This window comes from Xiphophorus couchianus, chromosome 21, assembly GCF_001444195.1.
Source record: "Xiphophorus couchianus chromosome 21, X_couchianus-1.0, whole genome shotgun sequence".
NCBI lineage: Eukaryota > Metazoa > Chordata > Actinopteri > Cyprinodontiformes > Poeciliidae > Xiphophorus > Xiphophorus couchianus.
This window is the reverse complement of record NC_040248.1, coordinates 1,161,278-1,183,270: the sequence shown is the minus strand read 5'-3', so window position 1 is coordinate 1,183,270 and position 21,993 is coordinate 1,161,278. Positions and strand designations below refer to the sequence as shown.

General features: G+C 40.4%; 2 protein-coding genes across 15 annotated transcripts in view; one reads left to right on the top strand and one right to left on the bottom strand.

The window, feature by feature from the left end:
• The window catches only part of LOC114136412 (NACHT, LRR and PYD domains-containing protein 14-like), a 337,230-nt gene that overhangs the window by 277,054 nt on the left and 38,183 nt on the right, over nucleotides 1–21,993 (bottom strand). The window contains exons 2-11 of one of the 14 annotated variants that reach the window (XR_003593791.1): nucleotides 21,285–21,431; nucleotides 20,701–20,820; nucleotides 19,175–19,401; nucleotides 15,748–17,524; nucleotides 12,405–12,587; nucleotides 10,768–10,941; nucleotides 9,027–9,203; nucleotides 7,625–7,798; nucleotides 6,567–6,810; nucleotides 5,585–5,837 (exon numbers count right to left, since the gene is read on the bottom strand). Coding sequence is in view for 10 of the 14 variants with exons in the window: in XM_028004306.1 (XP_027860107.1) it covers nucleotides 5,711–5,717; nucleotides 6,661–6,810; nucleotides 7,625–7,798; nucleotides 9,027–9,203; nucleotides 10,768–10,941; nucleotides 15,748–17,524; nucleotides 19,175–19,401; nucleotides 20,701–20,820; nucleotides 21,285–21,412 (2,934 nt within the window). In the remaining 4 variants the exon portion in view is untranslated. Of the gene's footprint in view, nucleotides 1–5,584; nucleotides 5,838–6,566; nucleotides 6,811–7,624; nucleotides 7,799–9,026; nucleotides 9,204–10,767; nucleotides 10,942–12,404; nucleotides 12,588–15,747; nucleotides 17,525–19,174; nucleotides 19,402–20,700; nucleotides 20,821–21,284; nucleotides 21,432–21,993 lie in introns of those variants that run through there. The other 13 variants (XM_028004306.1, XM_028004307.1, XR_003593793.1 and 10 more) reach the window with 13 other exon arrangements.
• Nucleotides 421–5,085, top strand: cavin4b (caveolae associated protein 4b). Its single transcript, XM_028004474.1, has 2 exons — nucleotides 421–985; nucleotides 3,573–5,085. Exons 1-2 carry the CDS (start codon nucleotides 623–625, stop codon nucleotides 4,143–4,145), a joined length of 936 nt encoding a protein of 311 aa, XP_027860275.1. The 5' UTR covers nucleotides 421–622; the 3' UTR covers nucleotides 4,146–5,085.

Genomic DNA, 21,993 nt, shown 5'->3' with positions numbered 1-21,993 from the left:
AGTGGGGGTTTCCACAGCTTTTAATACTCCGACGTCTGAAACAAGCAGAGGGAGTCACTTTACCACTGCTGTATTTTTAGCAGTGAAACACAGAGAAACACTGGGAAACATCTTTATCTATCACAGGTCTGAACAACTGGCTTTACTTTCTATCTGAATGGTCAGTTTCTCCAAGATGTTGCAACATTTTAATCTTCATGCCAGTAAAAACTTGGTGCAAGATCAATATTTGAGTCTTGTTTCTTTGAAATCTACAAATATATTGTAAACGTGTTGCTTGAATATCAGTAAAGCTCATTCATCCTCTTGGTGTTTCTTTGGGTCAGGTTACTTCAGCTCCTCCAGCCCTCCCTCCCAGGTCCAACAGGGTGGAGTCTTTAACTTGATCTGAACGCCATCAGGGTCAACCTCCAGTTGTAGAGGGGTGAGCTGGTCCTTCTGCCTTCTCGCTGTCTCTTCTCTATTGGATCCCACTACCTCAACCCTCATGCTGTGGTTCTCGGTTCTTTATCACCACTAACTTTCACAGATTCTGCAGGGCTTTTATCTCCCTTCATCTCTTCATTTTCATTTGGATCCTTGAATTCAAGCAACCAGCTGACCAAGCTCTCAACCAGCAAGAATGACGGACAAACCGGTCTTGCCACCTAGAGGCGGAGATGACGCCGGCAGCATCATGGCGCTGTTGGAGCGTGTGGCGGGCCTCATGGACAACGTCCAGGCCACACAGCAGCGCATGGAGGAGCGTCAGCTGGAGCTGGAGAACACAGTGAAAACCATCCAGGCCGACGTCGTCAAACTCACCAACGATCACGCAAACACCAGCTCCACGGTCAGCCGACTGCTGGAGAAGACCCGCAAGGTCAGCTGTCACATCAAGGATGTCAGGGTGCGGGTGGAGAACCAGAACCTCAGGGTGAAGAAGGTGGAGGCCACGCAGGGAGACCTTCTCGCCAAGAACAAGTTCAGGGTGGTCATTTACCAGGTGAGGCTCACAGGACTAACATTTAAAATGTTTGGAGAGATCCTCAGAGCTTCATTGGCTCTGGAAAAACTTCTGAAATTCTGTTTAGCATAGTAATGATTGCATTGGGTAATGTGCTTAATGTCAGCTGCATGGAAAACAATCAACAGAGCAGCAGAGACGCGGCTAAATTTGCACCAAAACATGATGAAGAAAACCAGCGACAGCTTCAACAGTTCCAACTTACCAAACTAGACGACTGCCTTGCAACGTTTCCTAGGAGACGTTTGGAGCATCGACTGATCGGATCAAACAGCCCAGTTACTGTTCTAATGGTGAAGCTGGAGATAAATGGTTCATGGGCCAAGAAAAGTTTCACATACCATTAAAACTGCTTTTAGAAACACTGCAGCAGAAGGTCAAACCTGTTAAAACGCAAATTTGTTAAGTTTTTAATGAAAAAGATTACATTAATAATGTTAAGAAGAAAAGAATAATTCATATTAGTGATATAAATACAGAAGAATTTCCCACTCAGTGAAAGCTGAAGAGAACTAATAATAGTAATTTTATTAATACCAAAGTTTGTTTCATCAGAATTTTATTAAATCTGTACAGATTCTCTCCAGAGTTTTAGAAATAGTTTTGGGAAATTTATCTTTGCTTTTATGTCTTTTCTAATCCAAATCTGAGTTTATTTAATATGAAAGTTGAAGGGCAAGTGTCATCAGGCCTCATTTTACTTCTTAGGCCTTCGCAGTCAGCAGCTGCCAACATGACAGTGACTTGGTTATTTTAGTTCTGCAGAGACGTGAACCTGCTGAGCTTCTATTAATGAGTTTATTAGAGAAATAAAACATTTTGGCTTCTTTAAATCAATCAACTACATTTTGAAACCGATCATTAATAGCATGCTGCAGCTTTCTAAATGAAACAGAAAAATAACAGCAGTGCGAAGTTTGGATGTAGTATTGACTTTTAGTTTTGGTTACCTTCACACTATTACCTGCACAATATTCAGCAATAGTTTCAAAACCTTTTCTATAATTACTTTATTTTTCTGTTTATCAAACCTTTCCCATGGAAAAGAGCTCAAACTCAGGCACCTACCAACTAAGTCCTACAGAAAAACCATTTGATATTCAAAGATTTGGCTGCATCCCTACATCATGTCTCAGATCTGAAGTTAGGAGTTGGTAGCCAAATATAAATGTCCCAAAGTTTCTGTTCAAACAGAGCAGCATGTGTTGAGCTGCTGTAATATAAATGACTGTGCCAGCTGAGCGCTGACGGTCCGAGTTATTCTGAGTCGGAGCCTCCACCATCTCCTAATATAGCGCTCTGCTCATCCCCTGCTAAACTTTGGCCAATCCATTTTTTTGAGCTACTACCTGCTCTGATGGCAGGTTTAAGTTAAACTGATTAGTAAAAAATGTTATGCATTTGCTTGTATTCAAATTTATTGATATAGATTTAGGAAGGTAGGCTTGATTCTCTGAGTTAAATGACCATTTCCCTCTTTAATTTTTATCTCAGTCGTTGAACACTTTGCTTCCACACATGCAAGTTTCATTTGTTCTTGACTAAACCTTAGTTAATACTTTAGCTTCCTTTATGATGCAAATTATTGTTGCTTTTCTTTGGACAATAAGCTAAAAGAAATCCAGTCCTCCAGGTGCAGATGTCCTAACTTTGCTAGCTGCCAGCTTGTTAGCAGCTTATGCTACGTGTTCATCTACTGTGGCATGCATCCTGACTAAGGCTGGGAAATGTCAGCCTATCAGGTGTCATGTGGCACCAGTGATGCATGAAATCAAAGATGCTGATTCTCCCATTAACATGATTCCAGTTTACTGGTTTGTGACATTTCAGATTTTGTAATTATTCCAATAAGACTTACAAAGAAACTTCACATTGCTGGAATCACAGAACAGATGTTCCGTTATCTCAGTGGGTTTTTCTTGGGTTTTCTGACAGGCCATCTTTGGGACAGCTGGTTGTCCAGGCTAATCAGAAGATTTATGGCCTTGAACGTTCATTTTGTACGTCTGTCCATCTCACATTTGGCTGCATCAACCGTTTAGTTACATATTTATTTTATAAACAGGGATTTTTGTTGGATTGTTTAGGATCAGAAATGTCATTGTGATATTAACTACTATGGTTGATCCAAACATTGAGTCTGTTTACTTGCCAACAGAGTTAGATTGACTTTCCTCTGATGATCTCCCAGTATGAACGAGTGAGGTCTGTAGAATCATGAGTCTGAGTCAGTTTGCTGCTCATTCTTCAACATTTTTCTGAAACCTGACCTGAGTTAGCGACAGTTGCTCGCTGTGATGCAGCTTGGAGCTGGAAGCTGCAGCTCACTGATATGTTTAGCTTCCTGCAGCTCGGCGCTGAGCTCCAGGAACAGGTGCTGCAGTTTATTTATGGAGGAAGGATCAAGACCTGCACACTGACCCCTCAAGTCTGGATGACACATTGTAACCAGCGACAGATTTAAACCTGACATCATTATTAAACCATGTCTGAGAAAAAAACGTTAGTGCATAGGTTTGTCCTGCAACATCTAGATGCTGATATTTTATCTGTTACTGTTTCTCAGGGTGACCAGGAAGTTAAAGCTATCACACCAGGTAACGAGCCGGCAGAGTCCAGCGGTGGTGCTGCAGCCAGACCTGAGGTGGAACCAGACAAGTTTGAGTTCCCTCCAGAGTCGGACGAAGAGTACATGGTTGTGGAGGAAGCAGACTCCTCGTCAGCTGGCCGGATGAAGAAGACAGGCTTGACACGCATCGAGAGCTTCAAAGCCACCTTCTCCAGGGAGAACATGAGCAAGACCCGAGAGAACCTGGGCACCAAAGTCAACAAACTCGGCGAGCGAATCGTAACGGCCGAAAGGCGCGAGAAGATCCGCCAATCTGGTGAGAAGCTGAAGCAGTCAGGTGAGAAGCTGAAAGAGACCTTCACCAAGACCGTCCCAGCGAAGCTGAACCTGAAGAAAGAGAGAACTGTGGCAGAAGGTCAGGAAGGAGCGGAGGGAGCTGCGGAGGCAGGCGTTCCAGTTCCTCCTCCTAAAGGCCGTAAGAGCAGCCCTGGAGCAGCACGGGCGGCTGAGGACGAGGCCAAGGCGGCCGAGTCTGAGGTACCGATGTACGACATGAAGCAGCTGTCATAAATCAGGACAGGTAGTCAGTTTTCTTTGGACCTGAGAGACCACAGAGCGATAGCATGGATGTGGAGTCTGATCTTAACAATGTTGGATGGAGGAAGGTCTATGATTGTAGAAACAGTGGAGAGAAACAAGCATATCGAATCACCTTGACTGACCATTGAGACAATAAGAGATTCTTGAAATCACTGGGATGTTTGATGCTGTGTGTTTTCAGAACATTCACAATCACATCCACAGGATTTGGTCATTTTTGTTTTGCGTTATTAAACAAATTGTGTATGATTGAAATGTTTTAGGACTTTATCACAAGCTTCTCCTGCCACACTGTTGCTCACTTATTTGCATGTTGAAGAAGTTGAAATGTCGGACAAAATGAGTTTGTGGAATGTTTTGTTCTTAAATATCTTGAAAAATGAGGGAAAGTAAAGTGAAATAAAGTGAATTTCTTTGTTTGGAAGTAAAGGGATTTGATGGTTTGCTCTTGCAGAAACCTTTGTAGATTTTCAGATTCGTAAAGAAAGTAAAAACAAGAACTTAAAAAGCTCGTACATAAAGCAACAACACCCAGGTTACAGTTTATACCATCAAATTTGGACTGATCCCTCCAATTGTGGTCTTTTTCAAGTTTGTTATGCTTCTATAAATAAGTGCAAGATCATTTTGATTCAATCTGTATTACAAAGTGCAAACAATTCATTTTTACTGAATGTAGAAATGTATCTTTCTTCATGTTAGAATAAGCATAATTTTTCTTAAGGGCAGTTTTTAAAAATAAAAGCAGTTGTGTTATACTATTTGTATATTGTAGTATAACAGATGAAAATATTCCACTTGAAGATGACAATCATAAGAATAAAATCTAACTTGTCCAGTTTTGTAGGAAAGCAACTGAACAGTGAGGGAAGTGACAGCAAAGGCAAATAAAGGTCTGTGGTTTGCTGAGTGTTTTTGTTTTATTCTTTGAGTTTTACTGTGAATATAATGTATTTGCACCATTGGTAAATTAAGAGTTAACTGTAGTTATCATGATTTTTGATCAATTTCACCAGTGACATGCAGGCCTGTATTATTGCTAGATCTTTAGAATAAAGAAATCACTTCAACTGAACCCGTCTGACATCATGAAGCTGACTATGAAATCTGACAGAGTAATGCTTCATGCACCAGTCTAATGAGATTCAAGATGATTTGAGAATCATTCATATCAGCTGGTGGAAAGGGTTAAAATACTGTTTGTAAGGCTCTTTGACTCCAGGGATGTTTTATATTTTAGCTTAAGAGAGTATGAAATAAAAATATTGAATTAAAATCATGAAAAGCTTCTTCCTCTAACTGAAGAAACCATCATGGACTCACTGAGCTTTTTGCAGCAGCAGCAGAAAACATCTAAAATATGAATACATCCAGAAACCGGATCAGGATGAAACAAAATGTAGCCTAGAAATTGTTGAATTGAACTTTATTTCATATTTCTTGGTTACAGGTTGAAAACAAATCAAAGGAAAAAGAAGTAATATATGAAGATCACCAGGACACAGAGACGATGCTCTTCTTTATAAAGTTAATCATCAAAACCTGCAGAGAGAAGAAAGATGCAGAGATCAGATCAGTGAGTTTCCAGCTTCTCTCCAGCAGCAGTCAGTGACGCAGCACATCCAGGAGAAAGAGCAGCAGGGCCTTCAGTCCTGTTCAGAGCAGCTTCCTTTCAGCTCTCATCTTAACATGTTGCAGTGAACACACTGAGCTCCAAGCTCACACACCTACACACACTTTCAGCATCCAGTCTGCTTCCTCTGCAGGTTCCACTCAAGTCCACAGTGGAAACAAACTGCTGAGAGTCCTGAAGGCTTCACTGCTGCTGCAACACTGGAGGATGGATTTGCTGCTGCTGCATTTAGACACAAACTGCTGCTGATCAACATCTCATCTGCTGCTGGAACATCAGCTGACTGACCAACATGGAGGCTGTCCCTGAACACATCTGGATGAGACTGAGGACAGGAGGACACATGTCCAGATGTGAGGAGTGGACTTGAGCAGAAAGAGCAGCTGCTGACTAAATGAATGATGGTTTGTGAAATCAGAGCCAGTGGTTTCCAGGCTGCAGTCAGACTGATCTCAGAACTGTGACCAACATCAACCTGATCACTTGTTTCCTGTTGAACTGAGAGAACAAGCAGATCTGAGATCAGATCTGCTGCTGCCACAGTTTGATGAATGAGGACCACTGTCTCTAGACATGTTGGACGGCTGGACGCTGGAGTCCAACTGGACTTCCTGGAGACATGGACACAGCAACAACACTCATCTTCACACCAACACAAACACAGGAACACAGCAAGCTGCTGCTCCTCTGATTGGCTGATTGCTGTCTCTGTGTCCAATCAGGAAGCCTGAACCATTCTCCTCCCACTGAGAAGCTGCAGCTTTACTGGGAACACTGGATCTTTGCTTTGATGGGAACTGGTTTAGTTCAATATGCTGACAGAAGCTGGAATCATTGCAAACATTTACTTACTGAACATCCTTTACAAAAAGCTTCAGCTGCTGAACATCTGAATCTTTCAGGTTGTTTCCTCTCAGGTCCAGTTCAGTCAGATGGAGGTTGGACATCAGAGCTGAGACCAGAGAAGAACAGCTGATCTCTGACAAACTGCCGTCCTCCAATCTGAATAAAGAATAAAAGATGTGAGCTGAAGCCAACAGGATGCAGGTTAAAACTGAAATATGAACAAATTAATAATAAAAATGCAGAAAATTAATTTCACTGAATGTAAAAGTCCCAGAAACATGATGAACTGATGTTTAATAATTGATCCAGTAAAACTGGTTTATAGAGTCCAAACCAGCAGAACCAGAACATGTTATTATGACGTGTTTTTACAATATTTCAGTCAGGCCTTCAGTGGTTCTGGTCGGGAATTAAAGCTCTAATATTTCAGTTCAGATTCATTTTAAATGTCAATCTGATTCCTGATGTTTCTACATCTGTTCATCTTTAAAGATTAATAAAGTTTGTGGTTTTATCAATGATGGTTTATTGATCATTTATGATCAGAAGGTCAGAAATCAGGATGAACATCATTATTTAGTGAATTAAGCCTCAGTCTGACATGATGACATTTTATCAGACTTTATATCTGATTGTTTTGTAGATATTAAGACATTTAATGATTCTAATATCAGAGTTTTATCAGCCTTAAGTCTCCAATCTGACCTTTGACCTTCTCTCTGCAGGTGTGGTTGGTGTCTGTGAAATGAACGCTGTGATTGGTTGAATGTGATGGTGAGAGGAGGAACTGCTGGTGCTTTTATAAAACAAAGAAACTGTAACTGGACCAAACCATAGAAGAAGAAAGCAGACTTTACCATGAAGATCCTCAGAGTGGATCAGTAGATTATCAGCCATCTGTCTGCAGGTTAGTGGCAAGAAAACGTTCACATCAGAAACATCAGATCCAGACTAAAACATGGTTTCTTACATTAATTGTTGTATTCTGCATTCTGGATTCTGTAGAAAACCACAGAGCTCCTTCACTCCAGAATCTTTCAGGTTGTTTCCTCTCAGGTCCAGTTGAGTCAGATGGGAGGGGTTGGACTTCAGAGCTGAGACCAGAGAAGAACAGCTGACCTCTGACAAACTGCAGTGGATCAATCTGAATAAAGAAAAAAAGATGTGAGCTGAAGCCAACAGGATGCAGGTTAAAACTGAAATATGAACAAATTATTAATAAAAATGTAGAAAATTAATTTCACTGAATGTAAAAGTCCCAGAAACATGATGAACTGATGTTTAATATTTGATCCAGTAAAACTGGTTTGTAGAGTCCAAACCAGCAGAACCAGAACATGTTATTATGACGTGTTGTTAGAATATTTCAGTCGGGCCTTCAGTGGTTCTGGTCGGAAATTAAAATGGACTTTAAGAACCAAAGTGTGACATTAGAGCTGTTAATGAATGCTGCAGTGATTTAATGGAAACAGCTCATTTCCACAGTGACCTTTAACCTTCTATTGAGTGGAATTGAAGGATTTATCTGGAGGATCAACAGCTGCAATAATTACACTTCACTCATTTATAGACACATGAACACATGAACACATGAGTGGAAACAGAATTGACTGATTTATCTGGAGGATCAATAGCTCAGTCTGATTATAAATTCCTGCTAAAAGCCAAATGTTGACTTTTGGCTATGTTTGAATTATATCAATTTATTTTTATTTATTTATTCACAGCAAGGAAAATATTTCCATATTAATTTCAGAAATTTACTTAAACTGATGCTGCTGTATTAAAATGAAACTGTTTCTGTTGGACTAAGCTCTAATATTTCAGTCCAGATTCATTTTAAATGTCAAACTGATTCCTGATGTTTCTACATCTGTTCAACTTTACAGATTAATAAAGATTGTGGTTTTATCAATGATGGTTTATTGATCATTTATGATCGGAAGGTCAGAGATGTGGGTGAATATCTTTAATTAGTGAATAAAGCCTCAGTCTGTCTTGGACATAAAGACATGTTCTCAGATTTTATATCTGATTGTTTGTACATTTTAAGACATTTAATGATCCTAATATCAGAGTTTTATCAGCCTTTTGTCTCCAATCTGATCTTTGACCTTCTCTGTGCAGGTGTGGTTGGTGTCTGTGAAATGAACGCTGTGATTGGTTGAATGTGATGGTGGGATGAGGAAATGCTTGTGCTTTTATAAAACAAAGAAACTTTAACTGGACCAAACCATAGAAGAAGAAAGCAGACTTTACCATGAAGATCCTCAGAGTGGATCAGTAGAATATCAGCCATCTGTCTGCAGTTTAGTGGCAACACAAGTTTCACATCATAAACACTAGATCCAGACTAAAACATGGTCCCTTACGATAATCGTTGTATTCTGCATTCAGGATTCTGGAGAAAACCACAGAGCTCCTTCACTCCAGAATCTTTCAGGTTCTTGTTGTAGCTCAGGTCCAGTTGAGTCAGATGGGAGGGGTTGGACTTAAGAGCTGAGACCAGAGAAGAACAGCTGATCTCTGACAACCAGCTGTTCATCAATCTGAATAAAGAAAAAAAGATGTGAGCTGAAGCCAACAGGATGCAGGTTAAAACTGAAATATGAACAAATTAATAATAAAAATGTAGAAAATTAATTTCACTGAATGTAAAAGTCCCAGAAACATGATGAACTGATGTTTAATATTTGATCCAGTAAAACTGGTTTGTAGAGTCCAAACCAGCAGAACCAGAACATGTTATTATGACGTGTTGTTAGAATATTTCAGTCGGGCCTTCAGTGGTTCTGGTCGGAAATTAAAATGGACTTTAAGAACCAAAGTGTGACATTAGAGCTGTTAATGAATGCTGCAGTGATTGAATGGAAGCAGCTCATTTCCACAGTGACCTTCGACCTTCTATTGAGTGGAACTGAGTGATTTATCTGAAGGATCAACAGCTGCAATAATTACACTTCACTCATTCATAAACACATGAACACATGAGTGAAAACTGAACTGACTTATTTATCTGAAGGATCAATAGCCCAGTTTGATTATAAATTCCTGCTTAAAACCAAATGTTTATTTTTGTCTATGTTTGAATTCTATCAATTTAATGTTATTTTGCTCTATTTCCATTTACTTCATTCTGACTGACTGTATGATTATCTTATTATTTTAATCAGGGCTGTTGTATTGATGATTATCTCCTATTGATGGTTTTATTGGTTGATTATTGGGTCATGTGACTGCTTCTTCATGTCTTCTTTGGTCCTGTGGCTGTTTAAAGTTGTCTAGAAATAAAGCTGCTCTGCTATCAGCTGTCCCACCGTGCGTCCATCCAGCTCCTTCTGTCAACGTCACAACTTACTGCTACATCTGTCACAAACTCACAGGATTGCTGCTGCTTCACCTCAGACACTGGAAATTAGAAATAACCAAGGAAAGGGGAAGGAATACTTTGTTTACCTCACTTTTATTCACAGCTTGGAAAATATTTTCATCTTATTTTCAGAAATTTACTTAAATTGTTGCTGCTGTATTAAAATGTAACTGTTTCTGTTGGACTAAGCTCAAATATTTCAGTTCAGATTCATTTTAAATGTCAATCTGATTCCTGATGTTTCTACATCTGTTCATCTTTACAGATTAATAAAGTTTGTGGTTTTATCAATGATGGTTTATTGATCATTTATGATCAGAAGGTCAGAGATGTGGATGAACATCATTATTTAGTGAATTAAGTCTCAGTCTGTCTTGGACATGATGCCATTTTATCAGATTTTATATCTGATTGTTTTGTAGCTATTAAGACATTTAATGATCCTAATATCAGAGTTTTATCAGCCTTTTGTCTCCAATCTGACCTTTGACCTTCTTTCTGTGGTTGGTGTCTGTGAAATGAACGCTGTGATTGGTTGAATGTGATGGTGGGAGGAGGAACTGCTGGTGCTTTTATAAAACATAGAAACTTTAACTGGACCAAACCATAGAAGAAGAAAGCAGACTTTACCATGAAGATCCTCAGAGTGGATCAGTAAAATATCAGCCATCTGTCTGCAGGTTAGTGGCAACACAAGTTTCACATAAGAAACATCAGATCCAGAATAAAACATGATTTCTTACATTAATTGTTGTATTCTGCATTCTGGATTCTGTAGAAAACCACAGATCTCCTTCACTCCAGAATCTTTCAGGTTGTTTCCTCTCAGGTCCAGTTGAGTCAGATGGGAGGGGTTGGACTTCAGAGCTGAGACCAGAGAAGAACAGCTGACCTCTGACAAACTGCAGTACTCCAGTCTGAATAAAGAATAAAAGATGTGAGCTGAAGCCAACAAGATGCAGGTTAAAACTGAAATATGAACAAATTAATAATAAAATGTAGAAAATTAATTTCACTGAATGTAAAAGTCCCAGAAACATGATGAACTGATGTTAAAATTTGATTCAGTAAAACTGGTTTCTAGAGTCCAAACCAGCAGAACCAGAACATGTTATTATGACATGTTGTTAGAATATTTCAGTCAGGCCTTCAGTGGTTCTGGTCAGAAATTAAAATGGACTTCAAATTTTATAATAGTTTCATATTAGAAATAAAGTGAAGGTTGGTTTATCTCAGGTATCTGGGAGAAACCTATGACTCTGTTGAGCCACCAGGTGGTGCTGCTCTGCTGGTGATCAGGTTCTCAGTACTTTGTTTTAAAGTATAACTATTTACTGAACTCTGGGGACAGTAAATACTTGGAGAACTTATTCTGGTTTGGTCTAGACCAGTGATCTTCAACTCCAGGCCTCGATGGCTGGCATCCTGCAACCTTCAACACCTGAGTCCCAACATGAGGTCATGAGGTCATCAGCAGGACTCTGGAGAACCTGACTGCATCCTGAGGGAGAATTCATCATTTCATTCAGGTGCTAAAGCAGAAACATCTAAAAGTTGCAGGACACCAAACCAGGATGCCTGGATTTGAAGAGTCCTGGTCTAGAAGCTGCTATGCTGCCTTCAGTCTACCTGCATGTTGCCATGACAGCAGCTCAACCAATCACCAAAAAGCAGACATCGTGGTCCATCTACCACCTGACATCCCAACAGAGGAGGGACAGCAGAGTCAGAGGACAGCTGGAGACAAGGACAAGATGTTTGCTGCAGTGAGGACACAGGCCTCCTTTACCACTGATCATATCTGATCAATTCTGATCAGTAATGATCAATTCTGATCACCAGAAACACGATGGAGGAACTCTGAATCAGCTCTAAAGTTTCTGATCAGTGAGCTTCTGATAAAGCATCTCTGAGCTCAGAAAGGCAAGGCTCCAACCGACTGACAGCTGTCAGATTGAAGAGACGGTTCTTCTCTGACCCGGTCCAACAGAACCACAGATCCAGGACAAAGCTGAGCTGGAGGAACAGGCTGCTGTTGTCAGGCTTTATTCATATAATAGTTTCTCTTTGCTGTTGCTATTTCAGCTCTTTCTTAAATAAGATGTTTTTATTAAAAACATAACTTGTCTGGTTCTGGTTTTACTCTGGAGGAACATTTCATTATTAATGTGAAGAAGAAATGAGAAAGAAATTAATCTGATCATCTGAATCTTTCTCAGAACAAAGTGAAAATAATTCATTTATGAAGCAAAAGATTTTAGAAATTATATTCTGACATTTTGAGATCAGATTGTTTTTAATGAAAACAGAATAAATGTGAAGATAAATAAATATTAAAGTATCAATAAAATATTTTATAGGATAAACAGAGAAAACAAACCTCAGACTCTTTACTTTACTGACTGAACTCTCCAGGATCTCACACACATGATTCAGTCCAGAGTCTGTACTGGTTCCATCTATGTGGATCTGACTTATTTCCAGTTCAGTCAGATGTTGGCTGGACTTCAGAGCTGAAGCAACAACTTCAAATTCTGCCTGTTTGAGTTTACAGCCACCAAGTCTGTGATTAGAGAAGAGATAAATTCAGTTCTAATTAAACCAGATAATCTATATAAACACATTTAATAACATTGATATCATCTAATGAACATCTGGTCTTCACATCAATTTACTGAGTTTGATCATTTCATAATGATCATGGTTCTGGTTCTGGTTCCGGTCCAGTTTCATGTTCTCAGAACAACTGGAGGTTTTAGCGGCGGCCATCTTGGCTGCCTGTTATCAAACCTCCCTGTTTCTTCATGCTGAGCTCTGACTGCTGCAGCAACAATCTGGATCAGAAGCTCTTCATCACATGACTTTAAAACATGATTCTCATTGGAAGATGAAGGAACGGAGGAATCAGGGGAGCTGATATCCTAACAGACCCAACATGGTGGAGCGGATGGTGATGATCAGAAAATAGTTTCTATTCATCCATTTTCTAGAAAATCTTCAGCTTCTAGGATCATGGCTCCTCTCTGTCTCCAGCAGCCAATGACTGAGAGGCAGGAGAAACTCTGGAGAGGAGGACAATTCATCTGACCAATCAATGATTTTATTAAATATTAAAACCATCTGCAGTAAAACAGCAGAACTCAGTAAATATCTTCAGGCCTCCATGTTAGGATCTGACTGTCTGCTGAATGTAAATGTTATCAAAGCATCTTCATCTGGATCCAACATCCAGATGAACTCCTGACACTAAACAGTCACCAAGCTCTCCTTCCTGAGGAAACCAGGAGCTTCAGCTGCAGCCAGATGTTGAAGATCTTCTATCAGTCTGTGAAGGAAAGTTCAGTTTCCTTCACAGACTGCCCCCACCATTCTACGATAGATATGAAATATAGATCATGATGGAAAGAACCAGATGGTCATGAATGAATCCAACAGCTCTGCTAAAAGCAGCCTGATGCTTCCAGCAGAGCTGTCCTCCTCTCTCCCCATCAGATGATCCACTGTGGCTCCCCAATGAAGCAGCATCTTTCATGGTGAACCAATGAAAGTTAGACTTAGACTTAGACTTAGACTGACTTTATTGTCATTTTGCATGCACAGGGTGAATACAGAACGAAATTTCGTTGCATACGGCTCAGGACAATGTTTTGAGGTTCCAATGTTGTGAGGTTACTCCAGAATAAAATAAAATACAGTATAAAATATGGATATAAATATAAATATAGAATATAAAGTGCAGTAATGACAGTAAAATATAAGTTATTTAGCTCTGTACATGTGCAAGGTATAAAGTGGAGACCAGATTTTAAGTGCAGTCCAGTTAAGAGTTCAGCAGTCTGATGGCAAGTGGGAAAAAGCTGTTTCGGAACCTGGTGGTCCTGCACCGGATGCTGCGGAACCTCTTTCCAGAGGGCAGCTGGGAGAACAGTCCATGGCGGGGGTGTGAGGGGTCACTGATGATGTTTCGGCCTCGGGACACGCAGCGCTGGGATGAAATGTCCTGAATGGAGGGAAGGGGGGCCCCGATGATCCTTTCTGCTGTCCGCACCACTCTCCTCACGTTCTTCCAGTCGGAGGCGCTGCAGCTTCCACACCACACAGAGAGGCAGCTGGTCAGAATGCTCTCTATGGTGCTTCTGTAGAACGTCTTGAGGATGGGCGGGGGCAGGTGTGCTCTTCTCATCCTCCGCAGGAAATACAAACGTTTCTGTGCCCTCTTGGCCAGAGACGTGGTGTTCACAGTCCAGGTGAGGTCGTTAGTGATGTGCAAGTTCTCCCAGTAACTAGAAGAGGCTGGAATGTCTAAAGCAGGGGAGATCAATACGTCGATGGTGATCGATTGTTGGAAGGTTTTGAGTTGATCTTAGCAGTAGATGACAAACTGAAAACCAGGAGGCTGAAACCAGCAAGTCCTCTTCTGACGCACTTATCAAAATATTCACTAAGATCCAAAACATTTGTAGTTTTATTAAAGAATTTAAAAAATAAAGTAAATCAACTAAGTGTGTTCAAATTAATGAGTCAGCAAAATAATAATCTGGAGTTATTGTTTCAACAAGGTGTTGCACAATTCAGCGCGTTTTGGTTCCACTAACAAAAAAAGGCGACTCAAAGACCGACTGACTAGCAGAGCAGGAGTTTAAATGACAAAGAGAGACGGAGAGTGAAAAGGTAGGAGTGGTTTTGAGTTGATCACCTGTTCAGGTTATTTTAGCACAGCCAATTTGCTATGGCTAATTACAGCCGCTGGATTTTCTGAACGTTCAATAGACAAAATTGGACTAATTACCTCATTCAATTGTGAGTCAATGAGTGAAATAAAAAATGTGTCTGATTGATTGGATCTTTCAGACAAAAACTGTTGTATGAAATTCTACACATGAAGACTGATAAAAAGTGGAATATTTTTAAAAACCTCTAAATATTAAAAGCTGCAGCAATGCTGTCCTGGAGTAGCTGAATGTTTAGATGATTGAAATAGTCCAAAGAATGAAGGAAGTAAAGGCCAAAGACAACCAGAAGCAATTTGAGCTACGAAGAAGAAACAGTGCAACAATGCAAACAATCAATGCTGCATTCACACAGCATTCATTGTAACAGAGTTACAGAGTCAGAGTCTGACGTCAGTAAAGTGTTACTGACGTCAGACCAGTTTTTTCAGTTATGCGTTGCTTTTTCAAATCCAGAAATCACATTAAAGTTACTTATCCAAATCACTGTGCGTTGCTATTTTCTTTTCTAATTTAATTTTATTTCCTCTACGCATCTTGGGGAGCGACTGCCGTTTCTATGCAACAGTTAGCAGAAGCGACAGAAACATAAACAATGGAGGGAGATGCACATTATGTTGCTGGAAAAACAGGAACTATTGAGTTTCTGTCACCAAGTCCGATTATTATAAGCGTCTTTGGGTTTGCTTTTTCTAAAGTTAAAAAAGCTCCCCTTCAGTTCAACCTTATAAGTGGAGATATATTGTGGATGATACCATGATAAAATAACTTGCAATTAAGCATTAGAAAAGCTTCATGTAATTTTCAAAGGTGGCGGAGCGTTGTTGTTAGGAGTTGCTGAAAGTAACTAAAAGAGTTACTTTTAATGTAACTTAGTTACTTTCCAAATCAGGTAACCAGTAATCTAACTAAGCTACCTTTTCAAAGAGTAATCAGAAATCCGAATAAAGTTACTTTTTGAAAGTAACTATGCCATCACTGATTTGGACTCACCGAGCCTTTCTGTAGTTCCTCACAGCTGGAACCAGTCTCCGTCGTCCCGATTCTGATGTGTTGTACTTCTCCAGGTCCAACTCATCCAGAACCTCTGACATCTGCAGCATGAAGGCCAGAGCTGAACATTGGATCTCTGAGAGCTTCTTCCCTGATTTCAAGAATTGTTCAATCTCCTGAAAAACTGAGAGGTCGTTCATCTCCACCAGGCAGTGGAAGATGTTGATGATTCTGTCAGGAGAGATTCTATCAGTGCTCATCTGCTTCAAATTGTTGATGATTCTCTGGATGGTTCTTGGACTGTCCTCTGTCTGACCCAGAAGGCCTCCGAACAGTCTCTGGTTGGACTCCAGAGTGAGGCCATGAAGGAAACGAACAAACAGGTCCAGGTGGCCATTTTTACTGAAGAAGGATTTCTCTAGGACTTTTTTCATGATGCTCTCCAGAGATGTTTCACAGAATTTTTTTTCCAAGAACTTCTTCACTACCTCTGTATTCCTTGTGGTGAAACAGTGGAACATGTAGACGGCAGCCAGAAATTCCTGAATGCTCAGGTGGACAAAGCAGTAGACTGGTTTCTGGAAGATCACACTCTCTCTTTTGAAGATCTCTGTACAAACTCCTGAGTACACTGAGGCCTCTGTGACATCCAGACCACACTGCTCCAGGTCGTCTTGGTAGAACATGATGTTTCCTTTCTCCAGATGTTCAAACGCCAGCCTCCCCAGCTTAAGAAGAACTTCTCTGTCAGCCTGCATCAGCTCCTGTGGATTTGTCTCATGTCCTCCATAGTACTTGTTCTTCTTCCTCTTTGTCTGGACCAGTAGGAAGTGTGAGTACATGTCAGTCATGGTCTTGGGCAGCTCTCCTCTCTGCTCTGAGGTCAACATGTTCTCCAAAACTGTAGCAGTGATCCAGCAGAAGACGGGGATTCCACACATGATGTGGAGGCTCCTGGAGGTCTTGATGTGGGAGATGATTCTGCTGGACAGCTCTTCATCACTGAACCTCTTCCTGAAGTACTCCTCCTTCTGGGCGTCAGTGAAGCCTCGTACTTCTGTTACCCTGGAAGTACATGAAGGAGGGATCTGATTGGCTGCTGCAGGTCTGGAAGTTATCCAGATGAGAGCCGAGGGAAGCAGGTTCCCTCTGATGAGGTTTGTCAGCAGAACGTTGACTGATGACTTCTGTGTGACGTCAGAAACCAGCTGACTGTTGTTGAAGTCCAGTGAAAGTCTGCTTTCATCCAGGCCATCAAAGATGAAGAGGAGTTTGCAGACAGCCAGTTGCTCTGCTGGGAGCTTCTGGAGGGTTGGATGGAAAACATGGAGCAGCGTGAGAAGACTGTGCTGCTCATCTCTGATCAAGTTCAGCTCTCTGAACGAAAGCAGAACTACCACACTGACATCTTGGTTCTCCAAGCCCTCTGCCCAGTCCAGAGTGAACTTCTGAACTGAGAAGGTTTTTCCAACACCAGCGACGCCATTAGTCAGAACCACTCTGATGGCTCCATGTTGGTCAGGGAAGGATTTAAAGATGTCATGGCACCTGATTGGAGAGTCATGGAGGTTCTGGATCTTGGAAGCTCTCTCCAGCTGCTTCACCTCATGTTGGGTATTAACCTCTTCACTCTGACCCTCTGTGATGTAGAGATCAGTGTAGATCCTGTTGAGGAGGGTTCTACTACCCATTTCATCACTTCCCTCAGTCACACATTCACATCTCCTCCTCAGACTGATCTTATGTTCCTTTAGAACCTGCTGTAGAACAACATCTGCTAAAACAAAGAAAAGAAACAACTGAAGTAAAAAAACCCATCTGAAACAGAATTTGATCCATCATCACAAAATGATATTGTTCTATTATCAAACATCACATTTCTGCCTCTGTTTTGTGACCAGAATATTCTATGCAAGTATTTAATTCACAAATCAGATCAGATGAGTAAACACTGACAGAAACAGATCCATTAAATGCTTTGAGCAACATGAACTCTTCTGCAACATGTCACCATGTCCTCATTTTACAGTTTCTATCTGAACTTCTCCCACAAATAGAAGCTTCAGAAAAAAGGAACAAAAGAAAATGTTTTCTACTGGAATTTTCCAGCTTTCAGTGGCACTCATTAAAAACTCAACAGACACAAAATAAAAGAGCTACTAAAGCCACATAAATTAAATCTCCTGTTCATTTGTCCCTCTACATCCAGTAGCAGAGGTGCGCTGTGCAGCCGGTCTAGCTCATCATGCAGGTTCGGTCCCACACTTTATGAGGCCTTGAGCAGAATTTGATTTAGCATGTCACCATAGATTTAGTCAAATCTGGGAGAGGTTGCCTAGTTTAAATGGCTGAGCAGTCAAATGTAATTGTAGTTTACTAAGATGCATTAATGAGCAGTTAAAACTCAAGGATTAAACTGAGAGCCTCAGATTGTAGCTGTAGCAACAAAGCAATCTATCTATGAAGACTGTTCTTTGAACTTTTACAAAATAAACTTACCAGCTCCTTAAAATCTTAAATGTAAATGTTTAAACCATTTATAATATTTTACTTTATCTATGCTGAAACCATTAAATCAAACTTGGCAGCATTGACGTTCTCTTAGTTCATTTATGCCTTTGGCTGGTTCTAAATGTGATCAGCATTACATCATGTTTTTAGATCCACTAACTGATGATTTAATTTGGATTAAACAGAAGGGCAAATAAATGATATTTACTTAAATTGCAAATGTATTACATTTTATATGTAGAAACATATAAACTGCAATCTGTGCTATATTATCAGAGTAAATAAGTGTTTCTGTCTCAGACTTTCCTTCACTCTCTCTGTAACATCAGCAGTGCAGCAGGTTGCTTTTTCCACCTTCTTGTCTCCATACATTGCAGGAGCCAAATATGTGATACATTTCCTCTTTGGTCACTAGATGGTGCTGTAGGCTCCAGAATCTGAGTAAGGGGGCAACAGGTAGCAGGCAGGTGTTGAACTCAGAAGACCATACACTTTTTTGAGTGCCGTTTAATCACTGTTGTTGTTTCCTTTTGGAGTTACTGGATTCTGTCCACTATTCATCTAGTCAGAGTTGAATAAAGTGGTGAATTTTTATCTAAAGATCCCTGGGACTGACTTTTACACACCATAAAACAATGTTAGTCTCCTAGCATGTCACTAGTTCAGTACTAGGCTGCCTAGTTCATGCATCAACATGAACATCAGATTTAATAAGATGTTCAGTTTTAATGCAATTAGCACAAAGAGCTGAGAACAGAGCCACTTTAATGGAAAACCATTTACACCAGCTGGAAATACAGATATTTGGTTGACAGAAAGATTTATAAAACCTTAAATGTCCAAATCCCAACTAAAGACATTGAATTGGTTCAACAGACGACAGAAGGAAGCTCTGATTGGAGGTGTTCAGGCTCACCTGGAGCACAGCTGCTCTGATTGGCTGTCAGCAGTCCAGCTCCTGTTCTGGGTCTTTCTCCACACTGGGGGCAGGAGGAGGGTCCAGACTGGTCCCAGTAGAACCTGATGCACTGTCTGCAGAACCAGTGACCACAGCTGGTAGAGACTGGATCCATCAGAACCTTCTGACATAAAGCACAGCAGGACGGCTGCTCCTCCTCACCAACGCTGCTCCTCTTCCTCCCTCTGTGAAGACATTTCTTCATCACTGAAATAGTTCACTAACAACAGGCTGGAGCTGTCCTGGTACCAGAACCTGAGTCAGAACAGAACCTCAGAACATTGATGATCTCTGGTTTGAAATATTTCATTCTATATTTGGTGTTATGATTGATCTTTCTTTGGTTGTATTTGTTCATCTGAAATCTTTATTCTGTCTGAGTCAGAGCAGAAAACTGTTTCCATCAGAGGCTCAAAGACCAAAATCTGATTCTAATCTAGAGTCCAGTGTAGAAACATGGATCATTCTTTAATGGTGAAACACCAGTAAACAGGATTCAGATCCAGTTTGCATTAATCTAAGAACTTTATAAAGAGCCTTGTACTGTGACAGAACATTATTTGGACATGATAGCAATGCTAAGAACACGATATTTAAATTTGTCTTATTTTTTGCAAAATCTGACTTCATGATGATTCTTTGGACTTTGGTTCTGTGTTCACTTTGTAGTTTTATTATCCTGATTAATGTCCTGATCCAGACACCATTTATAGGTTCCAGGAAAGGCCATTGAAAAGTTGGGGGGGTGGGATTGTTTATGGGTTTTGTGGTGTTTCATATGGTGTAATGATAAAACATAAAATATTTATAAAAAGTAAGTGGAAATGTTTGTATTTATTAAAGGTATTTTATTCAAATAGGTGGATATTGGTGAATTGAGATCCCCTGTGAATTAAAGGTGGTTTGGTCCATCACAGCTGGGACTATTTAAGGCTGCAGTTTCACCTGTGAAATGATTTTATTGATGCTGTGAGAAGAATAAACCATTGCTGTTCCACCTGACTCTGCCTCAACTTTTCCTCCTCACAGTAAAATCCACCTGCAAAAGGCTGCCTTGTTACAAGGTGGAGACAGGCGAACCAGCAGCTGCTTTATTTCCTGCAAATTGGGATTTATAAAGGAAAGGTGAGCAGGTATGTACGTACGTACAGATTTATATATCTTAATTATTTGTGCGCCACTTTTCTAAATTTGTCCGTGTTAGTGTGAAAACTGCTCACTCTTTTACACATGAGGCCCCAAACCTCAGTGGAACATGGAAGCTGCTAGAGATTCATAAAGACACAAAGGAAACTATTTAGTTTTTCCTCCACAGTTTGTTCTGTTCTCTCAAAGAACAGTTTAGATCACAACTGAAAAAAGAACTAAAATGATTTAAAATGATGTTTTGGTTTCCATGAATCAGTTTCTAAGCTGAAATCCAAGTTTAAATCCTGGTTGGTCTCTGCAGAGTCACATTAATCAGTTAGAAACTGGTTTCTTACTCTGGGTCTGATGGTTCTGGTTCAGTACTGAAAAATGGAGGGTTTCCCTTGGACCGGTCACTCCTCATAGAAGGACAGACGGATCCTGGAGGTTCTGCTCTCAGTCTGAGGTTCTGATCTCTGAAACACAAACATGTTATTCAGATCACATCAATTACTGAGAAACTCTGTGATAAAAACACTGAAGAAGATCAGAACACAAACTGCTGCAGAGAAGCAGAAGGTTTAAAGTTCTGGGTCGTCATCCTACCTGGATCACATGGACCCAGTGTTTCCAGTATATAAACTGGGTCCAGTGCTCCCAGTAAAGAAGTTTCCCTGTTTCAGTGGGTTTAGAGACAATCTCTGAATTGTTGCTCTTTAAAGTTTTGGTTGTTTTTGTTTTCATGGATCATTTTCATCCATCACTGACTCACTGAAGCCTCATTAAAACTCTACTGATTGGCTAACATTCCTCATGTCTACTTAGCTTTAAGTTTGCATAAAAATGAAGTTACTTTTTATTTATTTGATGAAAATAAACAAGTTAATATTAAATAAATCTGTGTGGAGTCACATGAATCAGTTGGAAACTGGTTTCTTACTTCCTGTCTGATGGTTCTGGTTCAGTACTGAAAAATGGAGGGTTTCCCTTGGACCGGTCACTCATCATAGAAGGACAAACGGATCCTGGAGGTTCTGCTCTGTCCTCCTTTAGGTCCAAATCTTCCATCTTCTGGACCTCAGTAAGTCTGAAAGAGAAACCAGTGCCAGTCAGTTCCCAGTGATCCAGTAAGCAGAAAGTTGATTCCCATCATGTGTTCAGAGGATCAGAGGAACCTGATCCAGCAGGTAACATCTGGGTCTGAATTGTTCTCTCCTTCACTTCTTCATGACCTTCTGATGTCTGATCCAAGAACCTTCTGGAGAACTTCTGACTTTATTAAGAACATTTCAAATCTGAGTCTGAAACCTAAACTGGAATCATGTTCCAGGTCTGTAGAAACATCCAGAGTGAGGTCAGATGTAGTGAATGAAGGAGTGAACATTTCCTATGAAGTGGTGATGTGTTGGTCCTGAACAGATGGGCTCAGTTAAAGCAGCGGTTCTGAAACCTTTGGGGTCCAGACCTCCTTTAGACAGGCTGCCAGTCCTCCTGCTGAGAGTCAGGTTTAGTCAGAGAGGCAGGAATATGTGGAAGGAATATTTTCCAGACGGACCAACAATCAGAGAGACTTCAGGATCAGGTGATCCATGGAGATCATGAGGAGTGATCTGATCACTCTCAGCTTTCAGCAGATCTGTTCAGTTTTC